At 43.4% G+C, this 26,485-nt stretch overlaps 1 protein-coding gene across 4 annotated transcripts in view; it reads left to right on the top strand.

Moving 5' to 3' along the window:
- SHANK2 (SH3 and multiple ankyrin repeat domains 2) overlaps window positions 1-26,485 on the top strand; it is a 613,170-nt gene that overhangs the window by 171,078 nt on the left and 415,607 nt on the right. For all 4 annotated transcript variants that reach the window (XM_073347891.2, XM_073347893.2, XM_073347892.2 and 1 more), the window contains one exon: window positions 23,933-23,999. In XM_073347891.2, coding sequence (XP_073203992.1) covers window positions 23,933-23,999 — 67 coding nt within the window. The remainder of the gene's footprint in view (window positions 1-23,932; window positions 24,000-26,485) is intronic.

The following is a 26,485-nucleotide window of genomic DNA, read 5'->3' as shown; positions in this document are numbered from 1 at the left end:
ATCTTGGCTACGATGGTGCTAAAGTTACACTTGGTGACCTGTATGGGGACTTGCAATAGCAGTACACACATGCACACCTATTTTGCACACCCTGGGTGCTCCTTCACAAAACAAAGAAACACCTGAGTGATTTTATTCTCAGTAAAAAAAATAAAATAAAAATGAAGAGGGGATTATTAGAAGACCTGTGCCGAGGGGCATGACTCTCAGTAACCAAGGCTGTGCCAGTGGCAGGGTTCCCGGAAGAGATGGAACCCAATGAAATTGAGGAGCACCTAGATGCACCGAGAATACTGGGGAGCATGAAGGTCCATACCTGTATTTACAGCCGCAAAGTGAAGGGCATGGTGGCACCATGTACTCACTCCAAGAAAGCAGATCTTGATAAGGGTCCCCAAGAGGTGCAAGTAGGAGGCAACTTCTGGACAATTCTGGGGTGAGAGTGGTCACCTACTTGTGTGCCTGTGTCACTTGAAGTGGATTCATTAGCACAGAAACTGCAAGCTCTGATGGTGGATGAGAAGCGGACACAAGAGGAATTAATTTTGGCATTAGGAGGGGCTTCAACATTGCAGCACCCAGCCTGGTGGAGTGGGCCAAAGGCCTGGGGAACGATCTCAAAGATGCATTGAATCTGGCATATGAAAGTACACCATACAAGCAGTTACGTTCTTTCTCGGGGGTGTCACCCATATCCTCTCAGGAGGATGATTTTGAGACCTGGAGGGATTTTGCGATGCCCCTTGTCTAAGAATGGGAATGCTCTGATGCTGAGAAGGGGAAACGCGTGCTCGAGAGTCTGAGGGGAGCTGCCATGCGAATTGTCCGAGCCCTGAAAGTCTCCCAACCAGCTGCAATGGTGCAAAACTATTTAGCCACTCTTGAGAGTGTCTATGGCGCTACTGATAGCTGTGAACTCCTGTATTATCGTTTCCGCCATACCTATCAGGAGCCTCACGAACGATTGTCAGATTTCATCAGGAGACTAGAGGATTTGCTACAGCAGGTAGTACGGAAGGAAGGAATCGCCACCAAGTGCATTGATTCCACTAGGTTGGACCAGATTCTTGGGGGCACTTGACAAGATGGGTTGATGTTGTGGCAACTGCAGCTGAGGGAGCGGGCCCAAACCCCACCCCCCTTCCACAATCTCATTCAAGAATTACAGAAAGAGGAGGAGCAATTTTTGCAAGTTAACACAGTGGTGTAGCCAAAGAAGGCAGGGAGTTACACCACCACAGTGCTCGGAGAGACAGCAAAGGCCCCATCAGTGGCAGCGGTGCTGAGACATTTGACCTGAGAAGTGGCCATGGTGAAGGCTCAGGGACATACTGTGCCCTCTGCAAGAGGGGAAAGTAGTAGGAGGGGTGATAGCCTATGAGGTTTCTGTTACAACTGTGGGAGAGATGGGCACTATGCTGTTGACTGCCAAAAGAAAACAGACCATGCAAGGGTATCTCGGAGATTGCAGCAAACCATTAGGGAACTTCAGGGAAATGCCAAGCGGGGCTTGGGGAAGGAGCAACCCAAGACCCAGAAATTTCAAGGCTTCCCAGCAAGAACCACAAGCAGAAGTTACCCAGATGGGCTAGTAGGACCACAGGCTGTAATACCCATTTGTATAGAAGGACAATTGTGTGAGGCATTGCTGGACAGCGGCTCACAGGTCACAACTTTATGAATCTTACTATGGAGAACACCTGCGGCATTTACCCTTCCATCCTCTGTCCGGCCTGACAGTTTGGGGAATTGGCTGTGACTCATGGCGGTGGCTATAATAGGCCAGGGGAGGCTCTGCCTCCCCAAGTGCTGCTGCAGCTGCTGAACCCCCAGTTCAGGGTTTGGCGGTGAAGTTTTTGCTTTATTATGCCCCATGCAGGTTCTAGGGCAGATGAGGGAGCACATACTGCCTCTTCAGCTGCCCCGGAACCTGCATGGGGGCATATCAAAAGTGCCTTCTAACAAACGTTTTCCCCTGGGCGGGTTGGGTCCAGGGAGGGGAGGCATGGCATGGCTGCAGCTGGCCCGGGGCACCTCCTGGTGCGGGGGAGGGCACTCAGGACTTTGGCTAACCTGGGGCTCCTCTGGATGGGGAGAAGGGAGGCTTGAGGCTTCAGCCAGCCCGGGGCTCCTCCAGACGGGTGGGAGGGGGGAAGGAAGGATCAGGGCTTCAGCCAGCTCGATGCTCCTCTGGGCAAGGGTGTACGGGGAGGCTCGGGCCTTCAGCCAGTCCTTGTGGTGGGGCTTGTGGTTCTGGCCGCGGGAAGGTGGTTTCCAACCACGGGGGGCGGGAGGTGGTGTCAGGGCTCCGGCCGTGGGGAGGGTGTGGGTGGTGGTGGTGTGCAGCGCCGGGAGGTAGCCGCCCCAAAGGGGAGCTCCACCTGCCTCCTATGCTGTGACTTCTGCCCTTATTGCAGATCTATCCTGTTGAATGTCCAGTTTCAAAGGACGTTGCTGGGATAAACCAAGAAATAGAAATATTGGTGCTGGTCTGCCCAGATCCAGAGGGAACAGAGTATGCACCTTTAATTCTAGGGACAAATGCAAACCTGTTCCAGAGATTGGTACAGAAGAGCCGTGAGATGGTCAGGAACAACTATCTGCAGGAGCTGCCAATCCACTGTTTATGTAAAGCCGCATACCAGTGAGTAAGGGGCCCCCCACCTCAAGAGATTTAGGCTAGACCTTATGGGAGGGATAGTTTCCAGTTTGGGGATTCCCCCATTCCTGCCGAATGTAAGGACCGCCTCTGTGAGAAGTTAGTGAAAAGGAAGGCTGTTTTCTCTATGCGCAAGTGGGATGTTGGGTGTGCTCACGATGTGCAGCACCATATCTGAATGCAGGATGGTCGGCCTTTTTGAGAGAGGTCAAGACAATTAGCTCCCGCTGATATCGAAGGTGTGAGGCAGCACCTATAGGAACTGGCTCATGCAGGTATCATTGAGGAATCCAGGAGGCCCTATGCGTCACCTATCATTGTAGTACGAAAGAGAAGTGGTAAGGTGCACGTGGGTCCATTATCGCACTCTGAACCTGCAGACAATCCCTGGCCAATGCACAATGTCCTGGGTGTATGATATCTTGGGTAGCCTGAATGGCAGCTCTGTCCTTGATCTCTGCAGTGGATACTATCAGGTCCCAGAGGAATGGGAGAAGACAGTGTTCATCTGCCCCTTGAGGTTTTACCAATTTAATCACATGCCCCAGGGAGTGTCTGGGGCACCAGCCATGTTTCAGCCTCATTGAGAGGGTGGTAGGGGACATGTACCTGTTAGAGTGTCTGGTGTATCTGGATGACATAGTGGTATTTGGGCTCACTTTAGAAGAAAATGAGATTCAGCTGTGCAAAGTCCTGGATCATTTGGAAGAGGCTGGCCTCAAGTTATCCTTAGACAAGTGCATCTTCTGCCAGACATCTGTGCGGTATGTGGGACGCATAGTGTCTGCAGATGGTTTAGCTACGAACCCAGAGAAAGTGAAGGTGGTAACTACCTCTCAAGGAATTACAGTCATTTCTGGGATTCTGTGGCTATTACTGCAGGTTCATAAAGAATTTTTTGCACATTTTTTGCAAACGCCATCTTGGCCACGATGGCGCTAAAGTTACATACTACTAAGGACTGAACCCTGCTTACCCTACCTAGACCAGAGCAAACTGAGATACTGTCTCCAAACATAATGATGTGTGTCAGTATTGAGTACATAATTCAACTTTAGGGCTAAATTCTCTTTTTCTTACTCATGCAAATAGTCCCCTGTAGGGGACTTCAGTAGGGCTTGGGCCTACGTTTTTATTATTTCAAGTGTGTTGCGCTTTTAAAAAATTGATTTCTGAGAGACAGCTTACAGAGCAAATCGCTGCTGAGCATGGGTAAAGGAGCCAGAATTAGATTCTTATACATTAAACTCAATGTCTTATGTGTTTGGATAGCAAGTAGCATAATGGGCTTTTGGGTGCTACTGCAATATAAACAAATAAAAGTACACTGATCTTCATTGAAATGCAAAGTGAGCAAGGCAGACCTTTATCTAAACAATATTGTAATAATCAAGAGAATGGTGAAGAGTCTCAAAGAAATATTGGTCCTTTCCCATAATTTATACTTGCAGATGCTAAAACTAGTTGTTGAACAAATGTATAATGGCTATTTTAGGATTACTGCCTGTCAATATCTGGCTCCAGATGGCACCATGAATCATAGCTGGAAGAAGGAAAATGTTAGACACTAAGGTATGGTTGCTAAGAGATTTTTGTACACAGTATGCTAACATGTGCTGGCAAATTTGGGAATAGCAGCAGTATGCTTTTTGAGAAGAAATTTTCAGTGGTGAAAAAATTATCTTCAAAGGACTATTTAAAGGAAGATATCATTATTATGCCCTCTATTACCAAGAAATGAAGATGAAATTTTGATGTAAGCAGATAGCATCCAAAAGGTAAATGTAACCCCACAATCCAATGGAGCAAGGTGCAGCAGAGAACAGAGATAGAAAAGTAGAAGTAAAAAAAAGATAGAGCTTAGGGTTTTTTTTTTTTAAGTATGCTTCTAGAAGAGATCAAAAGGGACAATGGTCATTCATAATTTGCCATCTGCTGGATGATAGGAATATTAGTATAAAGTTAAATGCCTTTCAAATATATATTTTGTTTGTATTACTTTATATAATTAGACTTTTTCCCAATAATACAAGCTGTTTGATACTGAAAATGCTAAGTAGAATTTTCTAGTTATGCTCTTTTACATTACTGGTAAAGTGGTTCTGCAAAAACAGCCACCTCTTTAATGTTCTGGTGCAGAAATTAAACATACATTAGGATTATTGCTGTATTTAATGGAAACATCTATCAACTGCTGTATAGAAGAGAAAAATGGAATGGCAAAGTAGTGAAACTCGAGATACTTCTTGTTCTGATGAGTTTTGTTAAAACTTACAAATGGTGGCATACCTGAAATAATTTGCAAAAACCTCAATTTCTTTTAAATCAATAATATATTTATTATTCTAGGATTCTGACATCCTAGACCATGAAACGTAGATTTTCAACATGAACCACAAAAGGGTAATGCATAAATTATGTATACAAAATATTATAAAGCTACAGGTTTCCCTTTGCCCTTATTTTTCTAGTTAGATGTGTTAGACCTTGACTCAACAATTGATTACTTTGTATAGAAAGTCTTGGAATTGGTTTCCATGCAGACATTTTCAAAGGAAAATATGTAAGTCTATTTGAATCATATGTATCTTATAACAATGCCAATGAATTATGCTATGAGAATATGTAACAGAAGCACTAGAAAACTAAACATTTCACTGTATTCTACTACACCACTTTACTTTAGCAATTTGCATCCTGAATCTGTATTTTACAATGTTGTAAGCTCAAAGCCAAGTCACAAGTGCAATAAGTACATTTACAAAATACTATACCTTTTGATTACTATACCTTTGATTTCTGAAAGTGAATAATAAAATACCGAATCTAGAAGTTCCCTAGTATATATTTTTAAGCCATATAGCTATAGTATTTGCATTGACTGATTTAGAAAGAGATTTAAGCTTTCCCACTTATTTATTTCTATGTCCTTAAGCTTAATTGAAAAATCCTAAGTGCAATTTGTGCTTTTGTGCCTAGTATAGTAGCTGTCAAATTGTCATATTTCACTAAGATGTTACAAAAGAATATATTTCCTAAAGGAATTGAGCCCCAGATCTATTTTTGTTTTTATTGAATAAATAAACAGACATTATCATAAAAGGTTTCTGAAGTTGCATGCGAGTCCAGTTCATACCTTGTAAGTAGTTTTTTTTCCCCTTTCATCAACTGAAGAGAAATTAGGAAGGAAGACTGTTTCCCATTATTCCAAATAATAGAGTAATCTGTACCACTGAAATCAGTTTTAAGGTCTATTTTTTCACATAAGAGGAGATCAGATAATGGATATCACTTAGCAGTTCATAACATTTTTCTGTGTCTGTGCTGCGTGCTCCTGTATCCTCCCTTTTAACAAGGACATCATGGAATCAGACCATAACCACATGGCAGACACCTGCCTTGACACCGCCTACATCTCTCAGGACAGATAAAAAAGAGCAAGTGCCTTCTAAGGGAGCAAAATTCTTTTATATGCACCATGACCCCATCATCCCTTGTAGTTATGGTGGTGAATGACAGAAAAGACAGTATAGGTTGACACTGACTGACAATGAGTCAAAGAGACTATATTTATTTGGCTGAAAAACCTGTTCCTCTGCAAGTCTACAGTTCCATGTAGCCAATTATCAGGCCATATTGGCCAGATATGGCTTTTCCATACATGGGAAGACTGTCAGCAAAGGCCAGCAGTTTCTCAGTGACACTTGGAAGGACTTCACACCACTGGTTACTGAGGGTGAGCTTGTAGCCAGGACAAGTCTCCAAATGGCTTTGGATGTACTGGATATGGCTGCCAGATCAATAGCAATGGCTAATGTTATGTGCTGGTCCTCATGGCTTCAGAGATTGGGTTTCCCCAGAGAAATACAAACCACGGCAGAAGATCTGCCCTTTGAAGGAGTTGAATTATTCAGCTCTAAAACTGACAAGGACCTCCACAAGCTGAAGGACTCATAAGCCACCTTGCATTCCCTCAGACTCTACATACCAGCTCCTAAGAAGAAGCAAATGAAACAGCAATACCCCTTCATTCAGCCATACATTTACCACCAGAAATCTTCAGAATGACCCAGAAAATGACAGCATTTCCACATCAGGAGATAGCCTACCTCTCCACCTCAAACCTCCAAGTCTTCATTGTCCCAGAAACATTTAATTTTGATGGGATAGTTGAAATATGTGTCCTACATCCAGTGACTCTGGAAATCAACAACCTCCCATTTGGGAATTGCTTAGCTCATTTCAGGCATGCATGGTCCCTTATCATCATCAACCAATAGACCATGGATGTGATTACACATGATTATTCCATCCAATTTTCTGCAATGCTTATTCCCAACTCCTTTTCCCCGTCCCTTTTTATGAGGATCTATAGTGACAAGAAGTCTTCCTCAGAGTAATAGAGGAAGTCCCTGCATCTTACAGCAGGAAAATATTCCACAATTCTACAAGTCCTTTTATTTAATATCAGGAAAGTCCATCCAAATCATGATTGACAACACAACTAGATATTCTACATCAACAAGTAGGGTAGGACCAATTCCTCTCCACTCTGCCAGGAGACTGTCAGACTCTGGAATTAGTATGTCAACCATCAAATATACCTAGTGCCAATACACCTATATGGACTGGACTGGACGAGCAGACAATCTCAGCAGGCACTTTCTTCCAAACCATGAGTGCGATATCAACTGTGAATGTCAGAGATTCTACTCAAGAGGATGGATGAGTCTGCAGTCCATAGTGGATGCATTTCTGGCTCTGTGGTCAGGAAGTCTGATGTAAATTTAGCTTACAGCCCCATTAATTCCAAGAGTGCTCCACAAACTTAAACAAGACTCAGCCAAACTAATCCTTGTAGCTGCAGCATGGCCCAGACAGTTCTGATTCACAGATCTGTTGAATCTATCAGTATCCCAGCCCAGGACACTACCTCTGCTTCCAGAGCTACTGTCTCAGAACGAAGGACTGATCCTATGCCCAAATCTGACGTTTCTGAACTTCACTGCATGGAGGCTGAATGGATGTCGTCAGTAGAGCAGCCCTGCTTTTCCCCAATTAGGGAGTGTGATGATCTTTGCTCATGGGGAATGTTGCTTAGTGGTCAGGACTTAGGCCCTTCGACATGCAGGATGAGGGCTTTGGTAGGGGAGCCTGGGCCCTACTTCTCCACTAGACTCGGGCCCAGAGCTCTGTGAGGGTAACACAAAGGTCTGACATCCAGGAGCACTATAAGGTTGCCCTCTGTGGGCTACATCCTACCACCCTACTATTGTCTAAAGTTCTCAGCCTACCACAGGAGGCTGTGAAGGAGGTCAGCTCACCATTTGGCACCTCTTCACAGCCAGGCATGGCATGGAAGCTCTCTCCATCTTGGGGCAGCAGCTGCCTCCTCTCATGCCTTGGTCCTCTGGCCAGGTCAGTTCCAAATCTCTCCCTTCAGGAGCAGTCCGTAACCCAGGGAATCAACACAAATAAACTGGGTAGTACATGAGAAGGGGAAATACCTCCTACTCTGAGTATAACAGATGCACATGCTCCCTACCTCAGGCAGGGACCTAATGCAGCTGTTGAGGGAGATATCATGCCTCCCCTCAGCCCTTTTTTCAGTAGCTACAAGGTAGAGGTCCTTTCCCTTCACTGCTCTGCCCACAATTGAGCTGGTCTCCTCCCTTTTAACTCCTCCTTCAGTCTGTGCATCTCTTCCACGTGTGGTGGATTGGGTCTGGTTGAGCCCAGAGCAGCTCCTTAACCCCTTGTTTTCCTGTGTGAGGTTTGTATACCGCATCACAGGGAGGATCTGATAAACAGTAGGAAAGACTCAGCAAGACAAACTTACCGATCAAAATGGATGAGATTCTCCTATTGGTGCCAATGGAAGTAATTGATCCCTCTTTTCTCTTCAATCCCACAGATTCTTGGCAACTCATTAGAACTCAGAATCCATCTGTCAGCTTGTCAGCTCAAAGTGCATCTGGAAGTAATCTCAGCTCAGGACTTGCCAGTGAAGGATTATATGGTCTTTGCTTACCTAATGGTGAATAGATTCTTAAAAAATCACTCCATCACAGAACAGAGTCCCCCATGGGACTTGAACCTAGTGCTCACAACCCTCATGGGGCCACCCTTTGAGCCCATGGCCTCCTCTTCCCTACTGCACCTGTCAATGAAAATGGTGATTTTGGTAGCTATGACTTTGGCCAGAAGAACATGAGAGGTTCAATCACTAATAATGGCTGAACAACCATATATAAGGTATCAATGAGAACACATTGTAAGTTCCTTCCAAAGGCAGTCATAGAATTCCATCTCAATCAACCAATACATCTACCAATATTTTTTCCAAAACATCATACATCCAAATCTGAGGCAATGTTACATACTTTGGATGTAAAGAGAGCCTTGGCCTACCAGAATAGAACAAAACCTTTCAGAACATTGCTGAGGTTGTTTGTCTCTAGTGCAGAAAGAATGAAAGCCTCTGCTGTTTCAGTACAAAGACTATCCAATTAGATTTCTGACTGCATTAAAACATGTTATGAGGTGGCCAAAGTGACCCTCCAGCCACAATTAGGATATACTACACTAGAGTGCAAGCGACATCAGCATCAACACTCAGGCTATGTCTACATTTAAAATGCTACAGCAGCAGCACTGCAGCTGTGCCACTGTGGTGCATCAGTGTAGACAGTTACTACAGTGACGGAAGGGGTTCTCCCATTTTTGCAGGTATTCTACCTCCCTGAGAGGTAGTAGAATTCTTCCATCGACCTAGTGCTGTCTATACTGGGGGTTAGGTTGGCTTAACTACGTCCCTCAGGGGTGTGGATTTTTCCTATGCTATGCTGTCGTAACTTTTCAGTGTAGACAAACCCTCAGAAACTTAACAATATCAGACATGTGTAAGGCATAGATCCACATGATTTGCTTGACATTATGCCCTAAGCCTGTAGTTCTGATGCTGCATTCAGCAAAGCTGCCCTTCAATCATTATTTCGTTAATTACTTCAAGCTTCCCCCTCCTTGATATGATAAATTCTTGTGAGTCATCTTCAGTGGAATGAGCTTATGGACACTCACTTGAAGGAGAAAGGAAGGTTGCTTACCATTACAGTAACTATAATTCTTCAAGATGTATTGTCCATATGCATATTCCACCAATTTGCCCTTCCATCCTCATTGCCTCAGAGTTCTTCTCTAAAGGGTTCTGTGGTGAGAAGGAACTGAATGGCAGCAGGTATGCCTTGCTCTTTTATATCCTCGCAGCAGAGTATGAGGACTGAAGAGTGCATGGGCACTCTATGGGTACTGCTGGCCAAAAACACTTTGATCTCTATCACTTGAGGTGCATGTGTACCATCAGTGGAATGTGCATATGGACAACATATTTCAAAGTCCTGTTATTGTACACAATAAGTGACTTTCCTTTCCTTCTTCTGCTTCTTGGTTTCAGGTCAAAATCCAGACTTTTTACAGTCGCATTCTGTCTGGAGTCACAGAACTCATTAAACACCTTTAGCAGCTGTTCCAGTGTTTCAGAAATTATTTCTGGCAACAGTGTCTCACTCACTTCTCATCCTTTCCCCCTCAATAAGATAGTAAAAAAGCTCTAGCTTTATTTTCTTATCTTCATCCTCCATAGTCAACTCTCTATACAGACTCAGTTTTTGCTTCCATGCTTGTGCAAAGTTCTTTGTCTGGAAATCCAGCTTTCCTGGTGAATTGAGTTTCTGTTCAGGATTTGCCTGTGTAGTGACACAGAGTGGCCTCCCTCCAAGCCTGAGACAGAGGACTAAACTCTCTGGTGGGTGGAACCAAGCTAACTCCGCCCCCTCCCATGCAGGAAGCAGAGGGGAGGGACAGGAAGTATATGAGGCTGGCCCTTTAGCTCAGTTGGGCTGGAGCCGGTGAAGGAAGCAAATGTCTCTAGCCCACTGCAGGACTCTGGACCAGACCCTGAGCCATGCGGCACCCTGCCCCTAGAGGAGACCAAGAGTGGGGAAGAGTTGCTGGGACTGCCATCTGTCACATACCCTGTGGAGACTGAGGACCTGCAGACTATGGAGCCACACCAATAGATTGTAGTAGGAAGTAGCCAAGGGATTGAGCTGTTGCAATATGAGTCATTGTGTTTCAGCATGATCCCCCACTGTTGTCGGGGTCCTGCACTGGGACCTGGTGAAGTAGGGTGGCCCTAGGTCCCCCTACCTCCCTGCCACCAACTGAACCATGAGATGGTATGCTACTTACCCTGGGCCTGAAGGTCTGTGCCTTATTTGTGGCTTGCCCCAACCAGAAGGCTGCAGTCCCCATGACTGTGTTTACTGCCTGCCTTAGCCAGAAGGCTCAGGTGAAAGACTGCTTGTTGTTCTGCCCCACCCAGGGAGTCAGAGCCTAGACTGTGTTTACTGCCTGCCTTAGCCAGGAGGCTTAGGCCCAAAGATTGCTTATTGAAGAAGGCAGTTTCTCAAAGTATCTTGTGGTCACAGTATCTTTAAGGCTCATCTCTTACTCTTGGTTTTGTCTGAAGTTGCGAGGGAAGTTTGATCTTCTTCTGAAGCGTCATGGTTGGCCGCAGCTGGAGACATTGGATGGGGATGGCCAGGGCTCTGAGGTGTGATCAAGCATAATCTCTCTTTGATGCTTGGCTAGCTGGTTCTTGCTCATGTGCTCAGGGTCTAACTGATCATCTTATGTGGGGTTGAGAAGGAATTTTTTCTCCAGGTCAGATTGTCAGTGACCTTGGGTGTTTTTCACCTTCCTTTGCAATGTGTACATACAGGTCAATTGCCAAGATTATCTGGGTATATCTCAGTTTATCATTTCCCTGTCTTTGCAAGAGGCTCAGATGCTGGTGCACCTTGGTTCCTCCTATTCTCTGCCTGTGACACATAATAGTCTAGTCTTCTGTGGGTTGTAATGTGGTGGATCCTCAGGGGCGGATGTGGTTCCCAGGAGGCCAAGACCCATCTACATGAGTGTCTTTGTGCCTTTTTACTGACTCTGGCCTCTTGGCAATGTCACCCCTCTTCCCCCCCTCTCCCCCCCCCAAAAAAATCCCTGGCAGTGTGATTCCACCGGAGTTGTGCTAATAGAGTCTGGCCCTTCTCCCTCCATGATAGCTCATGGGACGCCTAGCAAAAAAGCTTATTGGAAAAAATAACATACTTTGGCTGTATTATTATCTTCTCCAGGGTTTCTCCCTGGGGCTTGGGAAGGAGGATGATGTGCATCCAAATGGGCTCTACCTGCTTCTTCCTCTTCCTCTCCAGTCTCCATCAACTTCTATCAGAATGAGCTCCAGATTTACAAAGAAGCCTTTGTGGGATTCAGAGCAGGAAATGGTATTATGGAAGCAGCTCCTTGCAGTAGAAAAATCTCAGTGTGCAGAGAGTCCCTCTATGCATGGATCTCAAGGACACAATGAGGCTACTGTAGGGGTGGCCAAACTCATTGACACTCTGAGCCCCATATGACAGTATTCAGAAGTTCAAGAGCCGGGGCATACCTGTGGGGGCTTCAGCCCTGCAGTAGGCGTCTGACGGGACTCAGGGCTTCAGCCTTGTGGGAGGCTCCTGACAGGGTTGGGGCTTCAGCCCTGCTCCTGCTGAAACCCCGAGCCCTAGCAGGTGCTCCCCGCAGGGCAGAAGCCCCGAGACCTCCCTCCCCACTGGACTGAAGCCCGAGGAACCCCCTGCCCCGTCATGGGCAGAAGCCCCTACCCACCACCTGCTGCAAGACAGAGGTTCCAAGCTCCCCCTCAAGTCTAGTAGGTGGCGAATGGGGGGGGGGGCTATGTGAGCCATACTTTAATGGTAAAAGAGCTGAATGTGGCTCATTAGCCACAGTTTAGCCACCCCTGGGCTATTGCATTGAATAAGGGTGGTTACAAACAGTAGAAGCAGCAACATCAGAAAAACAGCTCTGTATTCAAACCCAGGAGCAACATTTTTGAATTTGTTGCTTCTTCCTGGACACTCCTTTCAAATTTTAAGACTCTCTGTGTCTTAACCTTTCCCAGACTAATCAAAACCTTTTAAAGTCACATGCTGAGTTATCACTTAGTTACCATCCACATCAACTAGCTAAGTGTCAGTTAAAATCATTCCCTTCCTCTCAAAACTGGTGAAAATCCAGCTGGGATTGCTTGGCATTAGAAATAGTAAAACATTTTAAACAGTTATATTTGAAAGGGACCTGCCTCTGAGACAGTAAGTGAGACAATAGGGTCATTGTAACAAGTTTTATTTCTAACAAAGCACATCAAGAATCCATTCTGATCACACTCTTGCTTTATATACTGTGACAAAGTTCCTGCTCTACCTTGGTGGGTCTTGTGCTTATTGGTGGATTTGCTCACCTTGGAGCTTCACGGCACCCTCAGCTTGGCCGTTTTTCTGAATTCACAGTCCAGGTCGACTCCTCCTGTGTCTGACCAGGAGTTGGGAGGATTTTGGGGGGAACCCAGGCCTGCCCTCTACTCCGGGTTCCAGCCCAGTGTCCTGTGGAATGCAGCTGTCTAGAGTGCCTCCTGGAACAGCTGTGTGACAGCTATAACTCCCTGGGCTACTTCCCCGCGGCCTCCTCCCAACACCTTCTTTATCCTCATCATAGGACCTTCCTCCTGGTGTCTGATCATGCTTGTACACCTCAGTCCTCCAACAGTCCGTGTTCTCACTCTCAGCTCCTAGTGCCTCTTGCTCCCAGCTCCTCACACGCACACCACAAACTGAAGTGAGCTCCTTTTTAAAACCCAGGTGCCCTGATTAGCCTGCCTTAATTGATTCTAGCAGCTTCTTGATTGGGTGCAGGTAGTTCTAATCAGCCTGTCTTAATTGTCTCCAGAAGGTTCCTGATTGTTCTGGAACCTTCCCTCTTAACTTACCCAGGGAAAAGGGTCCGACTTAGCCTGGGGCTAATATATCTGCCTTCTATTACTCTCCTATAGCCATCTGGCCCAACCCTGTCACAATACTCTGACAGTTATAATTAGCTAAATTCTGCACTCAGGTGTCTTAAGCAAAGAATCATTAACCCAAAGGCTTGGTGCATCAGGATGCCAGCAGGGGCTTGCAGCATGTATCTCAAATATCTATTTCAATGACTCCATACTTTTAACACTCTTTTTAGGGAAAAGGTGTATGGACAGAGCATCACAGAAATAGAAGCCTCCATCTGTGTGGATTAACCCCTTATTCTTTTTACGGTTTAAGACCCCGCCTCTTTCACTGTTGCTAGTCCCACTGTGAGTAATCCCACTGAAGTTAGAATGCAAAATTAAGCACACACATAGATCTTTACAAGATTGTGGCCTGTATATTTATTATGTTTATTGCTGACATTTTTTAAAAAGTGAGGGTTTGCCTGGATGGGGACTTTGTGCGAGGCAAGCCAGGGTGTGAATGTACAGCACACTCTGGTGGAATGGAGGAAAAATAATTCACTTTGGATACTACGCTGCTCACATATTACACTGACTAGTGCCACTATAAAAACCTAGAGACACACTGTATCAGATAGACCTCCGATGAAAAGAGTCCATAGAAACTAAGGCTACACCTACATTTGATCTGGATGGTGTGATTTCCTGTCCACGTAGACATACCGTCTATAGCTCTGCTCGAGTGAGCACCTAAAAATATCAATGTGACCAGGGTAGCACAGGCGGCAGCTTAGAGTACAAACTAACCCAGACCCTCTGGGTGCGTACTTCGGTGTCTAGCCTGAGCAACCACTTGTGCTACCTCTGCTACACTGCTCTTTTTAGCGCACTAGCTCAAGTAGAGCTAACACAGGTATGTCTAGGAGAGCTGGAAATCACACCACCTAAGTCAAATGTAGACATAACCTAAGAGTTACTTGACTTTTGATAGTTTGATCCACTATGTTGGCAAAGACACAGAACTTTTAGTTGAAATGACAGAGAATTTTTTTTTAATGAACAAGCAATTATAAATGAAGTGATGCAAGTTTAATAGAATAAATTGATGTAAGGACTTTAAGGATGTGACTTGAGACACCTTACTTGTGGACAAAAGTACTAAACAAAAAGATATTCACTCATAACGAAAAAGAACCTGACTTTTAATGGGATCACTGTATATGCAGTACAAAACAGCTACAGTACATGACTCAGCATGACAGAACCTGGAGCAAGAAATCTCATCTTGGAAGTGCCAACAAGCTCACAGTAACATCTCACATCAAGGAAAGTTCACGTGATACTTTTGGTGTCCATATGCAGTAGGACATACACTAATTTCTTAAGATAAAGAAGAAACTTCCACCTTTGGCCAAGTAACTGCACCTCTGCAAATTAGTCTCTTTTCAGTTTTATGTTAGGAATGCAACATTTTTTCATTGTAGAGAAATGCTCTCCTTTGGTATGTTTTTAAAAAATAACTCTAAATTAAAAATCTTACACTCTGCCTTGCTCTCAAGTAGCAGTATTCTTAGAAATTCCATCCCACGGGAACTCAGTTATCAATCTGTTTAAAATGTAAATTAATCAAACTCCACTGCTTTCCAGGAAAATCCTAATCAGTGAGTTTTCCTAAAATGTAAAGAAATAGAATTAAATGTAATTATATATACATTAGCAGCTGGTGCAGCTGCTATTTAAATCAATGGGAGTCTTTCCATCAACATTAATCTGTTTTAAATAGGAGCTTAGTTTTAAAATTGACCATATAAGGTCTTCTTCCTTTGATAGCTTGCAATACATTGATGCATCATAAAAGCTTAATAATGTACTTCGCTGTAGTCCATTACAACCTTTCTTCATTACAAGAATGCTGCTCAGAATACATACAATTCTTGGTTCAAGAAAAAGGTTGGTGGAGAAAGCACTCTGTGTTATTGTCCTTAGCTGGCTTAGAATTTTAAAAATTTAACCAACATAATTTTGCACCATTGGATTTTTAAAATTTGCCTTTCCTTCCTCCCGCCCACTCCACCTCACCCACCAAGTTCAATGCAGTAAAGTACAATGATGTTGTGCTATGCAATATCTTGTACTTTATTTACTTTTACATGCTCTTTTAAAAAATTGATACATTTTTCTTAATTTTTTGCTGTTAGTATTTGATATAGTGTTGTAGCCACACTGAAGGATATTAAAGCAGGATGAATGATGGGTTCAACAGCAAACACAGAAATAATTCCCTCAACTATTGTTTGTCTTTTAGCTATTTAATATAAATATCTCTCATTTGAGTAATAAAACACGTTTACTAGTCAAACAGCATATTTGCATGTACATTTTGAGATTTACTGCTGTGGATCAAAGATTCTGTCATTTCAGTAACATGTCTGCTCATTAATACAGTTGCATTTCTCTTCTGAATTCCCCATTTGAATTGAGCATGTTAATACGTGGTGGTGCTGAATAAAAATCTTGTCGCTGGCTTATAACATAAAGAAACTCCCCAAACTCTAAGCACGTCATAAGGCATGAACCCATGTGAATCAATCCTGCCAGTATAGTACGAACTAAAATATATGGTACAACAGAGCCTTATAGTTACAACTATCTCAGGAATGGAGGTTCTTCATAACTCTGAAATGTTTATAACTCTGAACAAAACGTTATGGTGGTTCTTTCAAAAGTTTGCAACTGAACATTGACTTAATATGGCTTTGAAACTTTACTATGCAGAAAGAAAATGCTACTTTTAACCATCTTAATTTAAATGAAACAGTTTCTTTATACTGTCAAATCTTTTTTTTTAAACTTTCCCTTTTTTAAAAAAATAATTTACATTTAACATTATATTTACCTTTTTTTTTTTTTTTGGTCTGTGCTGCTGCCTGATTGTGTACTTCTGGTTCAAAAATGAGGTGTGTGGTTTACCGGTCAGTTTGAACTCTGGTGTTCATAACTCTGAGGTTCTGCTGTAGTTGCACAGCTTTACTGTTAGGCTCATAGAGTCTACAGCACCTTAGTACTCATGGGTTACACTTTAAAATAGTGGGATATTTGTTGATAAGGGCCATATTCTGATACCCTTACTCATCTTGAGCAGCAGCTTGCACCACAAGCCCGCTGAGTACAGGTATCCAAATCTTGTCCTAAATTATTACAAAAAGAAAACAAGCAGAGTTTCCATTGTAACAGTGATATGGTTTACTATCTCTCTATTTAGCATGTTAAGGTTTCTATAGTGCCCATCAGCTTCGTACAGAGAACAGTCCATATACCACAGGCAATGACAATGAGTATGATTTTATAATACTGCATTATAGAGTTGGTTGAAAAATAGTGAAAAAATCTGTGGATTTTTCCTCCCCACTTTTCATATACATTTTGAATTTTATGAAATTCTCCAGCCAGCTCTTCTTCATAATAATTATTGCTCACTTTAGTCAAAGCTGCTCCATCCTGAGAATACCCAGTAAGAATTGTTTGCCCATGGTAGTTTCACTGATGTGAGCAGTATGTAATGAAGCTAAACTTCTCGTCTGGGAGTTAACCAGCTTGAGTCACCTCAGCCTGTTGCCATGTCCAATGCATTCTATTTGAGCACATAACTTGGCAGGAAAACTTGGCTGCTGATACTAAGGAACTACTATGATTTGTTTATTTAGGGTATTTTAAGAATAAGCCAATGGGGACAATGCATTGACAATAAAAATGAAAAATAATAATGAATCTCCGTTAATGTCCTGCAGCATGGCTAAGTTATTTTATATAGCAAAGTGATAAGTGTCTTAGAAACACCTTGGACACATGGAAGGTTATAAAGAATGCAGTTGCTCCAGTTGATTTAAGCTTCCTTTTTTATACAAAAGGTCAATTTAGTTTCTTTTAGTTCTAGTTCAGAATACAGACATACTTGTGCCCTCCAACCAGTACCAATCATAAATGCAGTTGCAGAGGTAATTGCACAGCATTCTTCTAGGCATTCATAAAGTTCAGATTTTCAATCCATATACAGTTCAATCAAGAGATGTAGGAAAAAGCTACATATAAAGCTAAGATATAATGGCTAATTGTCTGAAAGTCCTCAGGCCCTCATTAGAAATTGCAATGAGGACATAGTGGACCTAATTCTCTGTTGCTCTGCACCTGTTTGGTAGCACTGGGCACCCACTTGGGCATTGTTGTAAATGACAACACAAGGGGTAGGGCACTGGAAAACTAGGTACTCCTGTCTTACGTTGGGTAATTAGATTAAAAAAACCTTCCTCTGCAAAGGAGACACCTACTTTCCTCAGCTTGTAGGGAGAACTGAGTCCCCCTTGTGCAAACTTATCATAGGGTTCTGCAGAATGGAGGGTCTGATTCAGGCCCTTCGTCGATAGTGAGTTTTATCCTGAGGGAATAAAGCATGTAAATGCCCCCTACCTTTATGGAAGAGTTAAATCCTTTTGAGTCTAGCAAAAAGGGCCATTAATCTTTTCTGAAGTATTGCTTTTGGTCCACATTGTTCCTTTACAGGGAAATATGCACATGGGGAGGAAAACCTGACCCCCAGACTGTTCTGTTGGGAAAAGGGGGATGGGATTTGCAGTGGCCATCTCAGCCTCTAGTCCCGTGGACTGAATAGGGGGTGTGCATCTCAAAAACATGGAGATCTCTCAAGAGCAATGTGAATCTTGTGAGATATACTGGAGGCCAGCACTGTCTGCATGGAGACCCTGTGTCTCTGCACTGTCTCCTGGCTGACTGTAGCTTTCTTCCACCCCAACACCTGCTGTGCCAAAAGGCTTCCTTCTCCTGACAGGATATCCTCTCCTGAAAACTTTCCTAAGACCATAGAAAGGGGGTGCAAAAAAGTTGACATGGCTTTAGAGAGTGTTAAGTTTTCAGCAGATTCCCTGCTGGTTTCTGGATGACGATACACAGCACACATACCACTCCCAACCCCTAACGCCTTCTTCCAGAACAGATTCCTCACATGAATTGATAGGGATCCAAGAAGGTTATGATGCAGTTCTTCTTCTGTACTCCTTGGACTGCAATCCGATAGTAATGGGAACTGGTCTGACCCATTGTTAATGACTCATAGCAATAAATTCTACTCTTAGTAATTCATCAACTGTGCGCAGCCTGAAAGTATCAAGGTACAGAGTTTCCCTAATATGGAAATTGTGAAAAGAAAAATAATTACACATTTATCCCTAGTAAACATTTTGCACTGTACTATTTTACATTGTGGGCAGAGTTATTTTAGTTGGAAAAATGTATATGTTGCACTGTTTGCTGATAATCAATTTTAAAATACATCTGTAGAGCTGTTGTGTGTTTGTAAATATATGTATATATAGTTAACATACATATTCTTGTCTAATTTCACTTAGAGCATTTGTGGTTTGCTTTTATGCTTTCATTTATGCTTGGCTGCTGTTCACTTATTTAAACATCCTCAATATCTTCTGGCTTAATAATACTCTGAAAAGTTATTATTTATTATTTGTGTTACCATAGTGCCTAGGAGCCCTAGTCATGGACCAGAACTGGATTGTGCTAGGCACAATGTAAATACAGAACAAAAAGATGGTACCTGCCCAAAAGAGTTTAAAATCTAAGTAAGAAATGTGTTTCGTGTAAGAAATCATAATTATTACATCAAGCTTTTACAGTGGACATTATACTTTTAAGTGACTATGAAATAATTTACAGAGGAAAGTGGAGACTAAAAAGAAGAAAACATTTGAAATGTTTATGATGTGAACATGGCAGGCAGCATGTACAACCTTTTCCCTTCTGGGCTTTATTTGGTGCTCTAGTAAAAGGGGTGTATTGGAAAATGTATTTGTTACTGTGAGATATTTAAGCAATAGTGGCTTGTTTAGAGGACTTCAATTTGTCAATTAATGACCAGCTAGTGGAGGTTAGACCCCAAACTGCGTAGACTGAAGTCTCTTAAACCATGATAAATGATGAAAAGCACTGGTGCTAAGTCTGTGAGTGCTCCAGGGCTCATGAACCCACGAACAAAAAAAAGGGGGGTGCTCAGCACACACAGACTGTAGCCCCACCTGCACTCCACCCTGAGGTCTCATCCCCACTAGTCCTCTTCCCCTGAGGCCCCTGCCGCTCACTCCTCTCCACCCTCTCTTCCCGTCATTCACCCTTAAGGCGGGGGAAGCAGAAAGGAGAGAGAATCGGGAGGGAGGTACTCGGAGGAGGGGGCAGAGAGGAGTGAGCAGCAGGTGGGCATGTGGGGGGTCTTGGCGGAGGGGCAGAGGAGAGCAGTGGGCAGGGGGTTCCTCGGGGGAGAGAGCGGAGAGGAGCAAACGGCGGGTCGGGGTGGAGAGAAGTGAGCAGTGGGCGAGAGGGATGGAGAGGGCAGGGGAAAGGAGTGGGGGGCTCAGGGGAAGGGCCAGAGAGGAGGAAGCGGTAGGTGGGGGGGGTCTCGGGAAGAGGCAGAGCAGGGATAGAGGTGAGTAGGGGCGGGGCCTCAGGGGAAGAGGCCGAGCAGGAGTGAAGCGTTGGGGTAGAGTGGGGTTGGAGCACCCACCGGCAAAAAAGAGAAGTCAGTGCCTGTGATAAAAAGGTAATTATTGCATAATGTTTTTATGCTGGGACCACCACAAAGATAATCAAAACTTCTGTTCTCATAACTGAATCTTCAAAGAGATTTGTATGTTTCGGGTTGGGAGGGAGGATAGTAATGGAGAGGCAGTTTCAGGCCTTCAGGAATGTCTCAGCAAAGCAGCCATGGCTATATATGTTGGGAGCTGAGGAGAGTTGAGGAAAAGGAGGCAACCACTTTTTATTTTTTCTGAAACAGTTCACCCATCTTTGCTGCAAACAACCATGTTCATAAGTATTAATGAGACTTTTTCCAAAGTTAAAGTAGGATACATGGTTGCATGTTCACCTTGAGGCCCAAACATATGGTGCAGATGCTTGAGACTGCACTAATAGCAGAATGATGAATACTGTACAAATAATTTGAGCTGATCTAAAATTATAGAAAATAGATGCAGTTATTTTACATTTACGTATATGGAGGTGTTGATTAGGTTACAGTGAGTTTTTAATTTACAGTAGGAATTCAAACTGTTTTCCATACACAATACAGAATATCTTCTTCAAATTTATAGACATAATCTGTGAGTAACTTTTCTGAGAGGTTTTAAATAAATTATTAATTAGTTTGAGTGTAATTTTTAAAAGTGGTCACTTTACAAAATTTGTTCTGCTGAGTCTCACCTTTTTTTGGTACAATACCTAAAACAATCACTGCCTACACAAACTCCAAACTTTATACATCTCATACTCTGAGAACATCTCAGATACTTTTTCAAAAACCATGTATTTACTTCATCACCTAGCATTTTATGAGGTAGCAAAGCTAGTGAAAACTCTTCTCCCTTAGCAGTAAATTTCCAAAGTGTTCTCCTGTTTCAAAATGGCCACCTGTTCTCATTGTTATAATAGGCCTGAGGCCACAGGTTTCCCCCATCTTTTCTTTACAGCCAATACATGTGGCAGTTTTTACTGCTCTTAAGAAAGATGGCCACTACCTCCCATTGTTCCCAATAGGAGAGAAGCCAGGCTGCTGTCTGGAAAAAAGGTGGTTCTCACTGATATAAAGAGGCAGTGAGAACCCTGGAAGGTGAAAAAATATTTGGGGCAAGAGTGGGGAAAGGGAAAAGGTTTACAAAAGTGTGAGTGAGTACCCCTACACATAGACAAGGGAGATACTCGCATTATTTAGTCAGTGCACGCGGTGGACTTGGGCTAAGGGTCTGTTTTAATTGCAATATAGACATTTAGGCTTGGGCTGGAGCCCCGGCTCTAGTGCTTTTTGAGGTGGTAGGGCCCCAGAATTTCTGCAACACAGTTAAACAGACCCTTAGCCCAAGCCCTCTGAGCCTGAGTCAGCTGGTTTTTAATTGCAGAGTAGAAATACCCTTAATGTTGAATTTAGAGTGGATGGTGTCCCCAAAAGGCTTAACAGTTGGCTGGCAGGTAAAAAACCAAATTATTTATTATTTTCATATACAGTAACTCCTCACTTAAAGTTGTCCCGGTTAAAGTTGTTTCATTGCTGATCAGTTAGAGAACATGCTCGTTTAAAGTTGCACAATGCTCCTTTATAATGTTGTTTGGCAGCCGCCTGCTTTGTCCACTGCTTGCAGAAAGAGCAGCCCATTGGAGCTAGCTGATGAGGCTTGGAACCAGGGTGAACCAGCAGCCCCCTATCAGCTTTCCTGAGTTCCCTATGCAGCTTGCCAGGCAGTTCAGCCATCCCTCTCCCAACTGTGGTGTGCTGCTCCTGCCCTTTGCCTTGGAGCTGCTCCTGGAAGCCTCCTGCTTTTTGTGCAAATGGGGGCGGGGGAGAGGGAAATGAGGGCTGCTAATGTCAAGGTGTCCTCCTACCCGTCCTACTCCTTTACCCCATCTCCACAGAGCGGGGGTGGGGGGACACACGACAGGACAGGGCTCAGGATGGGGGAGCTTGCTGGGAGCGGCTGCTGTCTCAACTTGCTGATCTACTTAAAAAGGCAATGTACTCAGAGTTGGGTCAGCTTACTTAAAGGGGCAATGCTTGTCTCTCTCTCTCTCTCTTTCACGCACATTGTGTGTGCCTCTGTCTCTCTCTGCCATGATGTTTCCCCTCCTTCCATTCCTGCTGCCTTGTAGAGTGTGAGGCTACATTAACAACAACGTGTTAACCCTTGAGGGCTCAGCGGAGTGCTAGTTCATCATTTAGCAGTAAGGCATTCCCTGGGAAATATCCCACCTTCTTCCACCCTCTGACTTCACCACCTCCACCAAGTGTCACAATCTTAATTGCTGTGTACGGTATTAAATGGTTTGTTTAAAACTTATACTGTGAATATATAGATAAAAATATAGTATTTTGTCTGGGGAAAAAATTTTCCTGGAACCTAAACCCCCTATTTCTTATGAGGAAATTGGATTCGCTTAACATCGTTTCACTTAAAGTAGCATTATTCAAGAAGATAACTACAATGTTAAGCAAGGAGTTGTGTTTACTAAAATATGTAAATATTAAAATGATTTTAATGCAATCTAATGGTTTGGTGTCTGATACATGATATTTGATTGTTTGTGCTGGTCATACTGCTTCTATGGCCCTCTTTCATTTCCCTGTTGCAATCCCTGCTTCTCTTCTCAGGGAAGGGAGATAGGAACAATAATCTTAAATTTCTGGGTTCAGAATTCCACAGATGCTCCTCATCTCAGCAATGAAAAATTCATCTGCATGTGAAATAACTGGAACTGGCACTAGACATGAAAGGATCCCTATTCATTTATCAATCTCGTAAGCCCCCTCAGAAGGTTTTTTTTTTAATATGTAAAGTGAATATGGTTTAATGAGATGGTTTATTGTTGTTATTATTAAGATTATTTATTATTTGTAGTACAATAGTGCCGAGGTGTGCTAGTCATGGTCTATGACCACATTATGCTAGGCACTGTACAAAGAGAAAACAAAAAAGATGTCCTTTCCCTGAATATCTTACAATCTAAATAGAGAAGACAGATACATGGTGGGGGAAGGGACTATAACACACAACCAGAGACACCAATGTGATGATGGCAAACGTCATGTTAGTTACATGATGTTTTATTTATTTTTGTTTTTTGGGTGGTTTAATAAAAGGGATCAGCTAAAGGGAAGGGAGAGGGGACATTGAAGGGAAGGTGGTCTGGGCTCAGGGAAGTGGGGAAGAGGAATGATGCTGAGATGAAGAGAGTGTGAGGTAGAGGGAGATGGAGAGGGTTGGAGCAAACAGCCAATCAGCACAGGGCAGAGAACGTCCAGTCAAAACTGGAGAAAGTTCTTCAAAGGACGAAAGGTCCTTGCTTTGTCTGCTTCTGCTCCTGTTGGCTGTAGTGACTGTCTGGCTCCTCTTTGCAGCTTTCTCCCAAGCCCAAGTGAAAGGGGAGGAGAGACATCACCTGGGTCCTAGTACCCCCATAGTGATGGGTCTCCCTTTCACAGTTCTGGGTTGAAATGGGCTCCATTTTCTCTGGGCTCCATTTCCTGTCTGGGCTCCATTTTTTCCTCTGCTCCCATTGCAGCAGACCCTGCTTTGTCTGTGTCTGTGATACACGATTCCTGTTTCTTTGTATTTTTCAGCAAATTAACATAAATATAATAATCTGTGCATGGAGGAGAGAGGGTCAGAGATGCAAAGTAAATGCACTTTATCCCATTTTGTTATATGGAACAATAAATTTATGTTGTGTGTAACAATATCTATCTCTGTATAATGTAACATATATATTTGCATGGTGTATGACTCTCAGCACATATTAATTTGAACTATTTTACAATCTTTTAGGTGGCCATAATAGCAGGAAATTTTGAGCTGGCTGAATATATCAAAAATCACAAGGAAACAGATATTGGTAAGTTAAAATATTTACAAAATAGTGACAATGAAAAGCTTTATGGAATGTTGACTGGAAATCTTTAAATCCAGATTTAAATCCTATAAAGAACAGTTAAATCTGGTTTTATGTGAAATATAATCAGAAGGCTGACTGTGCGGTTGATACAGAGAAATATTCTAAGTTTTTTTCCATTTTCTAAAACGTGAAGAAATAGGAAAAAGGCCAAATTGTTTTTCAGAGAGTACTTTGTTTTAGAAAATTGGATATAAATACCCCTACTGGATCATAGGTGTGTTCTGAGTAGGTGTGATTTGTTTTGGAGAGATTAAACACACACACACACACACACACAAGCCAGAGTGGGCCAGATTCTCCCCTTCATCAAGGCTGCTGTGCACTGTCACCAGTGCAAAGCAGTGCTAAAGCTGGTGTAGCTGATCACAGGAGGATCACCTCAACACAGAGATCCTCCACTGGGTAGGACGTGCATGGCACTTCCTCCCATATGCCATGCCCCCTAACTGCAGCAAGTAGAGGGTGGCTGAAAGGAAAGGATGATGTGTGGGTCAATCCCCTGTGATAGCCCCTCAGGGTATACATACTTTAGATCAGTGGTTTTCAAAAAAATTTCTGGGGACCCAGTTGAAGAAAATTGTTGATGCCTGTGACCCAACGGAGCTGGGGATGAGGGGTTTGGGGTGTGTGGGGACGGCTCAGGGCTAGGGCAGAGGGTTGGGGTGAGGGATACGGGGTGGGGCCAGGAATGCGGGGCTCCAGGTCTGGGCGGGACTTAGGGCTGGGGCAGGGGGTTGGAGTGTGGGAGGGGGTCAGGGCTCTGGGCTGGGGGTGAAGGCTTTGGGCTGGGCTCTGGGCTGGGGCTCAGGCACTGACCAATGGGAGCCTAGAAGCTGGACCTCCTGCTGGCTGCTTCCAAGGTGCAGTGCGGTGTCAGAACAGGTAGGCACTAGCCTGCCTTAGCTGGGCAGCACCGCCAACAGAACTTTTAACATCCCGGTCGGTGGTGCTGACTGGAGCGATCCTGTGCCTTACATGCTGTGACCCAGTACTGGGTCACGACCCAAACTTTGAAAAACGCTGCTTTAGAACAGCCTTGAAGCTGCTTGAAGAGATTGCAACTTTATATGTAGGCATGGATTTCATTTAAAATGGGATTTTAAGCTTACTTAGATCAGTGGTTCTCAAACTTTTGTACCAGTGACCCTTTTCACATAGCAAGCCTCTGAGTGCGACCCCTCCTTATAAATTAAAACCACTTTTAAATATATTTAACGCCATTATAAATGCTGGAGGCAAAGCGGGGTTTGGGGTGGAGGCTGACAGCTCGTGACCCCCCATGTAATAACCTCGTGACCCTCTGAGGTGTCCCAACCCCCAGTTTGAGAACCTCTGACTTAGATAAACTGATTCAAAGGACTCTTTGGAGACTCTTATTTCAGTTTATACCAGATTTATTTCAGTTTAGTTCATTAGTCAGAAACAGGTTCAAGCTAAAGCAAAAAAGCCACTCATTCTGAAATAAGAGTGTCCACACAATCACTTGCACTGGTTTAACTAACTAGTGCAAGACTGTGTGTTGACAAAGCCTCATTTATGCTGGAGCACTGGCACAGCTCCTATCCCGCTGAGGATTGCGGAATACAAATGTGGATTAAAGCCATCTTTACAACTCCCTCTCTGAGTGGCTCCCTGTGCTCATTGCTTGCAGTTGAACATTAGATCAGATATCTTGAGTTTTAATCTCATGTGATATTCTTTGTTTATTTTTTCCAAGATGTGTGGTTATTGGACAAAACTGAAGAGACTTGCATAAAACTTAAGGCCTCTAAGTAGCCTTATACTTAACATGGTAGTACACTGAAAACAGCTCCCTTCATTTAGTTTCTGTTTCTTCTTTCTGCATTTACAACCAGTGCTGGTTTGAAAATGTCAAGCTGATGAGGTCAAGCAATTGCTGAAAATGAACCAGTTGCCTATCCCTAATGAGCATGTCACCTTATTACCCTGTGCTTACAACTAGTTTTTGATGGTTCTACAACTTTGTAGATGTTAAAATGAAAGCAGTCAATAGGGCTAATTCAAATGTTCCAATTTATTCCTGCAGTGTTGCTTTTTAATATTCTGGTTTTGTCCAATTCTTCTGTACACAAAGAAGTATTACATTTTTCTGCACATAGTTTATTCTTTTGTTTTAAAAAAATTGTACACTGTGCAAGAAAGAAATCAAGAAAAAGCAGAGTATAATTATTAATTACTGGGCAAAGGCCCCATTACTGAAAAGGGATCCACCTACACGCAGCCCATGACTCCATTGCTGCAATGTCCTCAATATGTGATTAATGCTCAGCTCCACATTATTTTCTCATCAAGGATGGACAGTGTTGTTTCCCAGTTGTCTGAGTATATGAGGGAAAATGGAATGTAGTTGAAAAGTAGCTGGATGAGACTTAGTCCAGGGAAGGAAGGATCGCCTTGTGGCTTAG

The sequence above is a fragment of the Lepidochelys kempii genome, chromosome 6 (genome assembly GCF_965140285.1).
Source record: "Lepidochelys kempii isolate rLepKem1 chromosome 6, rLepKem1.hap1, whole genome shotgun sequence".
In the NCBI taxonomy this organism is placed as follows: domain Eukaryota; kingdom Metazoa; phylum Chordata; order Testudines; family Cheloniidae; genus Lepidochelys; species Lepidochelys kempii.
This window is presented reverse-complemented; position numbering and strand designations above follow the sequence as displayed.